This window comes from Episyrphus balteatus, chromosome 2 (assembly GCF_945859705.1).
Source record: "Episyrphus balteatus chromosome 2, idEpiBalt1.1, whole genome shotgun sequence".
NCBI classification, from domain to species: domain Eukaryota; kingdom Metazoa; phylum Arthropoda; class Insecta; order Diptera; family Syrphidae; genus Episyrphus; species Episyrphus balteatus.
In genome coordinates, this window is record NC_079135.1 from 130,009,013 (window position 1) to 130,019,694 (window position 10,682).

A 10,682-nucleotide genomic window follows, 5' to 3' on the forward strand; every position below is an offset into this window, starting at 1 on the left:
ACAAAATTTCATTAGTTTTTTTAAACTTGGCAAAAAAGTTTCGTTTGTTATCATTATCAGAATACTCCAGTCAAAGCGTCGGAAAAAAGGGCCTCACCTTGCGCAGAGAGGCACTGTCAGTTTTTATTTCATGGATCGATAGGGGTATATTTAAAAGGCTTGAACCCAATTTCTCACCACCTGATCATTCTTTTTAGCGGAGTTATTCACAAAAATGCATTTTTTGGGATATTTTACTTCTAAGCTAATATCTTTGCTCCAGATTGTCGTAGACCAAAAAATAAACATACATTCTCTTCCTCATAATATTTTCTATTGTTGTATGTAATTTCATTGTATTTGAGTGAGTAAATACAAAATGGCAGCCATTTAAAGTCAAATTCTTGTTGTTAAAAAAACACATTTTTGTCATTATTTCGAAAAAAGCTTATATCATGATTAACATTTTTCTAAACAATTTTGTAGCCCTATTTATGTCCTGCATTTTACAGAAAAAATCAGCTCTTTAAAAGCAAAGATGGCCGAGAAATTGATAAATGAACGCATGCAAAACCGGTGCGAAAACACCCGAAAATATCGTTTTTTGGGAATAACTCGGCTTCATAGTGTCCTACGACAAAAAATAAAGCTATTAATTGTTCGTTACAACATTTTCTATCGATTTGGTGCACATTATTTTTGTTGAAACAAATAAAAAATAAGTAAAATTAAGTCAAAGACGTTTTTTTGTTTAGCAAACTCTTGCCTTATTATTTTGTAAACGGTGCAAGTATTGACTAAAAAAAATAAATTACTGTTGTAGTCCTTTAAATTATCTACAATTTTAAAAATTAGCTCTCTACGACCCACACGAGCCGAGTTATTATAAATTTTAAAAAATTTCCCTTGTTTATAAGTCGAATAATAGTACTCAGTTACTCACTCAAATACAATGAAATTACATACAACGATAGAAAATATTATAAGGAAGAGAATGTATGTTTATTTTTTGGTCTACGACAATCTGGAGCAAAGATATTAGCTTAGAAGTAAAATATCCCAAAAAATGCATTTTTGCGAATAACTCCGCTAATAAGAATGATCAGGTGGTGAGAAATTGGGTTTAAGCCTTTTAAATATAACCCTATCGATCCATGAAATAAAAACTGACAGTGCCTCTCAGCGCAAGGTCAAATGATGATTTGACTGGAGTAGAACTACGAATCTAAAAATTCCATAAAATTATCTTGAATCTTGATTGAAATAGTTATTTTTTAAGAAATTATGAAATTCGGAATTAGTACCACAAAGACTGGGACAAAAATGTTTCAATTAAAACAGAAACCATGAATCTAAGCAGTCTATAGAAATATTTCAAACGGAAGGGTATTTTTTAGGGAAATAAGAAAAAATCGCGATATGTCCGATAAAAACAATGGTAAGGTACCCTTACGAATTTCTTTAAAAATGTTGTTTTAGGTTGAAAGGGTGTTTTTTTTTAGTGAAACCATATTTATGGATCACCCTAGTGAAATTTGGTAAAAACGTTGCATTTGGGATAGAAATCAAGAACATAGAGTTTTCATAAAAAAAAAAAATAATTGAGAGGGTTTTTTTCGAAGAAACAGTAAAATCTGTATTTGGTCCCAAAAAGCCAATGATTCGCGTAAAACGCTTAAAAACTCAATTACAAACCTTCAATTTGTCATCGAAATCAAAGACGAATTATTTGCTTTTTGAGACCAATTACAGATTTACGATGTCTTCGAAAAAAAAACACCCTTCCAGCTAATTTTGTCTTATAGACTTTTTTCATCCTTGGTTCTTATCCCCAAAAGACAACATTTTGCAAAGTTTCATGAGTTTAACAATTTTTTTGGAGTAATGGAATTATGTTGTGCATGATTTAGGGGAATTTTTCAATGCTAAGATATGTTAATTTGGATAGTTAAATAAACTGTAATGGATCCCCAATTTCAAAAATTTTCAACTAGGGAATCACCAATAAACTACCTACACGATTAAAAAATTTGGTATAGATTCAACACCAAAATTTTGTTTAAGTTCAATTCTTTGATTGCATTACATTTTTAAGTTCAATACAAAATTTATTGAAATTTTAATTTTTTTTTGTATTAAAAATCAAGGACGCTTTCCTGAATTTAAAGTTTCAGTTTATTATAATGATATGTCCTTTTCTTTTTTATTATTTTATGTATCTTTTTTCTTATTTCTTTAAATTGAAAAAAAAACATTTACATTTGATTACGATGTAATTTTTTTGTATTTGAAATTAATAAAAAAAATTATTAAAAAACTGTTTAATAAAATCGCAATATTAAAAACTAATAAAACTAAAAAGTCCTAATTCCAAAGGTTGTATTAAAAACTACTTAAGAATTTTAAACCGTATAAAAATTTTGAGCCACATCGCTTTATTGATTCGCTGCCTGATTAACAAATTACTTGCCTAGGATATAAAAAAAAATATTTAAGTTTTATCAAATTAAAGAAAAAGTTTAAATGCTTCATCAAGCGACATAGAGTGTAGTCGAGAAATGAGCAATATAAGTTTAAGATAAAAGTTATCCATACATAGCATAGGGTGTAGGTATGGGACATCCAGAAGGACCTTAAGTATTAAAAAAAAAAAACTTAAAGCGTGAAATATAAACCATGGAAAAGAAGGCAAACCAAGTGTAACGCATACGTTTTTGTTAAAATTTCATTTTCCGCTTGTAGGTTGGTATTATATTGTATATAAAGGTTATCTAAACATTAATTATTCAAGCAAAAAAAAAAACTTTTACCCCAACCAAACCTCATTAAATCGTTCACTTCGGTTGGTTTTTGTATGATGTGAGAGTAGGTAGATAAAATTTGTTTTCTGTTAATTTTATGTGTTAACTAAGTTTTGAGTTTAAAATTATTTCTGTGTATATTTTAACATGAGAAAAAATAAAAACTTCTGAGAACTAAACAGTCTTGTTGTTCCTTAATTTTGTTCATTAAGCTTTAAATATAATTTTAACTAAATTTATAACCGTATGGAGAAATGTGAAAGGTTTTGTAGCTGAAAATTTTTGGTGTGGTTCAACGAAAAATTAAATATTTAGTTTTGTTGAACGTTATTGTAATTGTAATTCGAACACATTTCGCCGGCAGATTTTATTAAGAATATGGTTCAATATTTATGTAATTAAAGTAAGTAGGTATTGGACAGGCTCAGAACAGTAGTTAGGGATTAAGTTTCGCGTCTCTGATTGGTAAGCTGTCAAAAAAATCCTTCCAATTAAGCAAGAAAAATCTCCCTAACTCATTTTACTCGTCAACTTAAATTTCCGTTCAGAAAATTACGTTGACTAAATTACGGAATGTTTCTGCTACAAAGTTGTTGATTTATCCAAAAACAAAAGCTTTCCATTTTTTTTTTCTTTTATTACGTTATCCTATACATTTTCGAATACTCCTTAGCTTATTCTATAAATTATGCAAAACAAAGACTACAATAATCCTTGCATTTCATTCATAAATTGCATGTAAGCATCATCCTTAGTGGCACCTTTATTCATCTCCGATATTGGTTTGGGTTCTTGTGTAAATTGTTTTATCTTTGTTTGTGGCCTTTTATTGTCTTCCCTCTTAACTCTCAATGCAGATGGAACAAATCGAGTGACATCGGCACTCAAATTCCTAAAAAAAAAAACAGTAAATCAAGATAATTGGTTAAGAAAAGAAAATCCATGACTTTTTTGTACCTAATTTGAGGTTTAGCTGTGATTGTCGTCACACCCTTTGTATCTTTGTGTGGTTGATTCTTATTGTGCATCATCCGTGGCGGCATTCCCGGTGGCGGTCCTGGAGGCATACGAATATTCATCCGCGGCATTCCACCCATCCCGGGTCTACCTCCCGGTGGTGGCCCAGGTGGCATTCGCATACCAAAGTTAGGCGGAATACCAGGACGCAGAGGAGGAGGCCTAAACATCATTGGCGGTGGCAAGCCAGCTGGTGGCGGCAGAGGTGGACCACCTGCCAGAGCCATGGGAGGAGCAGGAATAGCAGCTGCAGGAATTGTCGGAGGCAAAGGTATAGCGACATGAGCAGTTTCTGGCTCTTCATCATCGGATTTCGATTCACTGGTATCGCTATCTTCCTCAGAGCTTTCATCAGATTCATCAGAATCCTCTTTGGTGTCACTTCCACTGCCTTTACGTTCGGCAGCTCGTTCCTTCTCCTTCTTTTTGTGGACATTTTCCATTTCTTTCATAAATTCGTCAATATTTTGTCCAGATATGGCCAACATGCGTTGCTGCAAAGCATTTGGCTTTGGAATATCTTCTCCATCTTTGCCTTTGGTTGGGTCTAACTTCGGTCGTTTGACAGGATCCCTTTGAAGAGGTTCATCATTCTCAGCATCGGTGTCCAGGTCTGACATTTCAAACAAATCTGGCGGTGGACCAGGTGGGACACCTGGTTGCTCCAATTTCTTAGGATCTGCAGGTTTTTCTTCCGGTTTTGGTGGCTAATTAACAAGAGGCGGTTTGAGCTACAGGAATTGAGGTAAAGTTCATCCTTACCATTTCATTTGGCTTCCGCAAAACTCCAGGCGGTGCACCAGGGGCAAATGGGGGTAGAGACAATGCGGCTGGAGGTGGTGGGAATCGATTTGGAGGACCAGGAAACGAAATAACTCCACCTGGAGCGGCATTCGCTTGTGTGGGCAGAGGAATCTCGTCGATTTGGACGCTCTGAGCGTGCTTCACACTCTCGTAGTATTGCTGCTTTTTCAGACGCTTCTTTTCATAGTCGACTTCCTTTCGTTTCAGCTCTGCCCAGTGCTCTGGATCGTCAGTGTGCTGAAGATGAAGGAAATTATCAAATTAGTCTAAGAGCCCACAGAAAAATGTTGGAAGTAGAGGTATAACCAAAATGTGAGTAAGCAGTTTTATAGGCTTATGTGTTCTTATAATAAATACAAAAGTGTGGCAGCTTTAAATCGCGGCTTTATATGGTTTTTTGGGGGGGTTACAAAACGTGAGTTTTCCAATTGTTATAAGTAGGCTAAGTTGACACTATTTATGTTTTGGAGACTTGTATGTTTTTTTTGTTTGTTTATTTAAATTAAAAACTCTCCAAGAATAGAGTCGATATGGTTAGTTTAAAAAAAAGCTTATATATTGTATTCTAATAGTTGCATCGCCGAAATTGAGGTATTCAGGCTCAGCGAAAATGACAGAGCATCAGTCCTTATCAGTTTTGCCAGATACAACGATTTTTTCGTATTTCTCTCGATTTTAAGAGCTATTTACAACTGCCCGATTTTGTGTTTAAAAATTGGGTTCTCTCCCGATTCTCAACTCATAAAAGTATAATTATAATTTAATTAATAAGTTAGCAGCACTTCATTTAAATTTCCGTTTTAAAATTTACATTCGTGAAATTGCTTTTCTTTTTTTAACAGTTGTTGGTTTATATCTATCTATTTCATTTACTATCGCCCACCCAAAAAAAAAAAAAAACTGGGTTGAAATCGTCTAACGCAATAGACGATTAGTAATTAAAATCGATGATTTTTGGAGCAAAATTATCGTATTTTGACTATCATCTATCGACTATCGCGTTAGCCGATTCCACCCCAGTTGTTTTTTTTTCGCACACCAAACCGAAGTAAAATAAATAAAATGGAAAAATATTTTAAAACAATACGTACGTACATACATAAGTAACAAACAGGTCAAATCTTCAAACATCAGAAAAAACGATAGCAACAAAGAATTTTCTTTCTCTAGATCCTTAGATCAAAACAAAACTACATCCCAGCCAAATGCAAGAAAATTGGTGCCAGGCATTGATACATCGACCAAAATTAAATGCCAAAAGTCCCTAAAATTTTCTTCTGTGCATAAAAAGTTATTTAAGGTTAAGTGTAGAAAATGTTGAAACGGGGGAAGTTATCAAAAAAAAAAAAAAACATAGAAAGCTGGTTTGTAGGTTTTGTGATTCCCTAAATAAAAGTTTTAACATTTTTTTTTTTCTATGAGAAATTGTTAAAATGTGTCGAATGTCGAAACTCGAAAATAACGTTTTTTTAAATTACTCTTAGGTCGGGATTCATAATCGTCACTCAATATCTTAAAGCATTCGCTCAAGCGAATCCTTATTCATAGTCATCACTGGAGTCGAAATTTTTCTCAAGTGAACGTCTGAGGAGGATTTTTTACTTGAGGAAACGCTTAGGGCATTTTAAATAGTTTGGTTTGTATTTATTTAATTTTAAATATTGTTTAATCGCGATAAATCAAACCGATGGCGAATTATTAAAAAAATATTTTAATTCAAATTTTCGAGTTTGAGAAAAAAATTTCCTCAAGACAAGATTTTTCTTTACTTAAGTGACAGCCCTATTTTTAATTCCCTTGAGCGATTGCTTGAAATATTTCTCAACTTAATGGAGTTGAGAAAAATCTCAACTCGAATAACTCGAAAACATATAAAAATGTTTTTTTTTTTAATTGGGCAGGTTCAGAAACGTTAGGCACTAAATATTTAGGTAATTTCTCGGTTTCTGATTGGTCAGCTGTCAAAAAAAATCTTTCCAATTTAGGTAATTTTATTGGAAAGCTAACTGGAAAGTTAGGCAAGAAATTTTTCCCTAAAAATTTAGGAAAGTTTTTTTTGTCAACATGACAGCAGATTGTTTCTAATTAAAGAATTAATTTTGCAAAATAAAATTTATTTGGGTGAAAAACGATTAAAAAGTGCATTATCAGTTATAATTAATATTATTTATTCATTAAAGTTGAGTGAAATTTAGTGTCTTGCCCATGAGATCGGTAAAGTACTTAAGTAAATTTCGAAATTTGACAATAGCATTAAATCCAAACTAATTTAGTCAATTTACTCAAATTTCCGTTCAGTAAATGACGTTGCCTAAATATCTAGCCCCTAATATTTCCTGAACGTGCCCATTTTGTTTTTTAGCTGTCATTAACAAAAATTTTCTTAAATTGGCCAAAACTTTAATATTGCGAAATTTCGTACTTAGCTGACAAATTATGTTTTATTTTTAATTATATGTATTTTTAACTCACTTTATAGACTACAATGTTTTTGTAAGATAAGTTGGGAAGTTAGTGCGCTTAAAAGAGAGGTATATATCGAAAATAATGTTTTTGCTTGAACCTTTACCCATGAAATAAAATGTCCAGGCCGAAATTTGTTTTGATTTTATTTGGAGCTCATGATTATTCAGCTCAGACGTCAGAACTCGACGACAATGCAATAAAAGTTTTCTATCGAATTTATCTAAAGATTGTAATTAATTTAAAATCTGTTAAGTTTCTTTATGTTGATTTTTTATATTTAAACTGATTCCCAGATGTTCCCCGATTTTTGGGCTCCGCGAAATAAGGCACCAGGAAAAATGGCTCTAAAAGAAAAAATAAAATAAGCCCCAAAAATAAATTAAATAAAACCTCAACTTGTTTTGAACTTTTTTAGAAAAATGAAATAAGACCCCAATTTTTCTTTTTCATAATTAATTTATTTTAGGTAATGAAATATCACCCCAAACCAACAGAATCATCTTTATGGACGGAACTTTTTAAATAGTTTCTCAAGGGTGTTTCAAACAGTTGTGGGGATTTTTTGAAGCTATTCTGTTTCTTGTTACCTAATGCTCTTTTTTTCCAATGACACTTGATGGTTTACTGCACGGTTTTTCATTGAAAGGCATTAGTTTTCAGCACGATTTTGAAAAGCATTTTAATGTAAATTATGAAAAATTAAATAAGGCTTCAAATTGTTTTTTAAATAAAATAAAATGAAAGTAAGCCCCTAAATTAGTTTTGGGATCTTACCTCTTATTTCATGGGGGCCTAATTTCATACTGAAATTATGCCCCAAAAACAAAATGAAACAAGTTCCCAAAAATTAAATAACACCCCAAAATTTGAGAAATTTCGTTGTTGTTGTTTTGTGTGCATAGTTTTGGGACCTTATTTAATTTTTTTTATTGGGGCCTTATTTCCTGGGGCCTAATTTCGCTGAGCCGACATGACAACACTGGTCTCTATACTCATATTGCGAATTTATGTTAATTTAGCCTACTCATATTAATTTTAAAAAAATCGCTTTGTTTAACCCTCCGAAAACCATATAAAGCCGTGATTTAAAGCTGCCAGACTTTTGAATTCGTTATAAAAACGTTTAAGGCTATAAAACTGCATACTCACATTTTGGTTCCACTTTGTTGTGGGCTCCCGGTCTAAATTGTTTGTCCCAACTGGGAATAGGATTTAACTTACATAAAGACGCATGACACGATCAAAGGTCTCTTTAAGCTTTTTTCGTTTGTCTCGGAGAACCTTTTCATTCAATGGAGATGGCTGCATTACGTTGTATTCTATAAACATGAGACATCCAGAGATTGGAATAGAAATTTGCTTTTGTGATGAATGAAAACACTTACCCATTTCGTCAATTTTTTCCATTTCTTCAAGTATCTGTCCAGGATCTTTGTTTTTTAAGACAGCCGCTCGAACCATTTGCCTTTGGCGTTTATTCTTTTTGAGTTCCTTTTTACGGGCCTCCTTTCCTAGATGGATTTTGGTCATAAGAAAATGTATTAATTTAGGATGTTTTGATTTACTTACGAGCTTGATCTGTTGGATTCATGTATTTACCACTTTTAGTGGTATTTATTGAACGGCGACCCATTTTTGCAAAAAATTATATTTTAATAAAATTGAGAATTTTAATAAAAAATTATTTAGAAATTTCGCATCTACCACCGCGAAAAGAAACAAATTTTTTGTGACAGACAAGCAAACTGTCATGTCGTTTTCCAAAATTATGGGAGTGAATCACTCCTTTTTCGTGCAATTTTGGAATTTGTTCACGAAGAACTTGACAAGGAGAGTGATTTGACGTTTGCTTTGCATGTGTTTGTAATACGAAGTAATGAATAAAATAATAACACAATCTTTTAAATTCACTTTTAGTGATTTTTTACAATACTTTATTGAATATTTTTGTAAATAAATATAATTTCCTTCACAAAAACAAGTTAAAGCAACCACCCAACAATTTGACAAGCAGTCCATGAAGTCAAATGTAGAAGTATTGGTAATCACTCCGTCACTCCTTCAAAATTTTGGGAGTGAAGAATTCACTCCAAAAATTCACTCCTTTTTCAATTTTGGAATTTGAAATCACTCCTTTTGGAGTGATTATATAGCTAGGAGTGTCACTCCTTGAATTTTGGAAAACGACATCAGTGACAGATGGACTGTCAAAAATGTTTTTTTTGTTTTCTAGAGAACAGGGTTGTAGAGGAGGAATTTTATTTTCATAATCTAGTACAATATTCTTTTGTGTAGAAATGAAATAAATTGTATTCACATTTCGTTCATATTTTTTTCTCCCAATCGAATGTCAGATCTTCACCTTTTCTTTTCTTTTAATCTTCATGAAAGTACTGCTGAATGTGCAATAGGTACATGAAGTACTTCGCTGATGCACTTTGGAAGTTCATATAAGCTGCGTTCCTTTGGAAATATTTATCTACTGCTTAGTACTTAAAGCTGCTTTGAACTACTTTTTCAGTATAGCAAAGTAGTTTTAAGTAGTTTTAAGTACTAAGCAGTAGATAAATATTTCCAAAGGAACGCAGCTATAATCTATCAGTACTTTTTAATGGCGGGGAAATTCATGGTAGAATCAGATAGTTGCTTCATGTATTATTAGCCCCGTTCCTTTGGATGTGGTAGTTTACTCATGAGTAGATAATAGCCCTGTTCCATTGAAGGTGGTACTTTACTACTAGTAGATGTTTTGGTTAATCTAGTACTATCATCTACTCATGCTCTTCTTCTCGAGTAGATACGATTTGTATAGGATTCGTTGAAATTGCATTCCATTGAAAATCGCTAGTAAACTACTATTATTACTTTGCCACCTCCCAATGGAACGGGGCTAATTTAGTCCATTTACTACTAGAACAACTCATTAAAAAACGTTCTATTGAAAATCGCTAGTTAGTAAACTACTAGTAGCACTTTGCCACCTCCCAAAGGAACAGGGCTATTATGTATAAGAAGTAAATACCTAACTGACACCCCTATTACAATTGTCAACTATCAATTGATAGTTGATAAAAAATAAATTTCGATCTCTTATTGTCCAATTTGCAAAAAAATTGAAAACAAAGAATGATGCAAACCGTTATTATTTGAAATGTAATTGAAAAATTAAATATTTCACTGGTTATTTTTGTACTTCTACGTTTGTTAGAATAGGCTGAGTAGTGGTAAACTACTCAGGATAGTATTTAGATAACATAGTACGTTTACTACTTGACCTTACCATGCGCTTCTACCCGAGTAGTAGAAATTGTATTGTAAGAATACAATTAGATTAGATAGAAAAGAACTCATGAGTAGTTAACCACCTCTAAAGTAAGTTAAATTGTCCCATAGTTCATAACAAATTCTTTCGTTTATCAAGTTATATGAAGCAAACCGTTCGCACAAACGATAACGTTTATTCGATATAGAATTTCATCCCCGAAGAAATAATTATGTGGCCACATGTCACAACCAATAACCGCTAAAGTGAGTCTTTTATTCAGTGGTCTTTTATGGTGCTTTCCAATTCAAAGCCTACATATTTTAAATTTTTTAACTATAAAAAACTATAAA

General features: G+C 32.4%; 1 protein-coding gene across 1 annotated transcript; it reads right to left on the reverse strand.

The window, feature by feature from the left end:
• Positions 1-3,109: 3,109 nt before the first annotated feature.
• On the reverse strand, positions 3,110-8,807 carry LOC129912682 (WW domain-binding protein 11). Its single transcript, XM_055991038.1, has 6 exons — positions 8,637-8,807; positions 8,453-8,578; positions 8,289-8,386; positions 4,560-4,838; positions 3,738-4,504; positions 3,110-3,672 (listed from the first exon to the last, which is right to left on the reverse strand). Exons 1-6 carry the CDS (start codon positions 8,698-8,700, stop codon positions 3,483-3,485), a joined length of 1,524 nt encoding a protein of 507 aa, XP_055847013.1. The 5' UTR covers positions 8,701-8,807; the 3' UTR covers positions 3,110-3,482.
• Positions 8,808-10,682: the final 1,875 nt, after the last annotated feature.

What these genes read in the sequence shown, in the direction of transcription:
- LOC129912682 (XM_055991038.1), bottom strand. Translation starts at nt 8,700, where the DNA reads ATGGGTCGCCGTTCAATAAATACCACTAAAAGTGGTAAATACATGAAT. An exon ending in GAATCCAACAGATCAAGCTC is followed by an intron (nt 8,579 to 8,636) that starts GTAAGTAAATCA and finishes AAATCCATCTAG; the next exon opens with GAAAGGAGGCCCGTAAAAAG. An exon ending in ACAGCTAAACCTCAAATTAG is followed by an intron (nt 3,673 to 3,737) that starts GTACAAAAAAGT and finishes TTTTTTTTTTAG; the next exon opens with GAATTTGAGTGCCGATGTCA.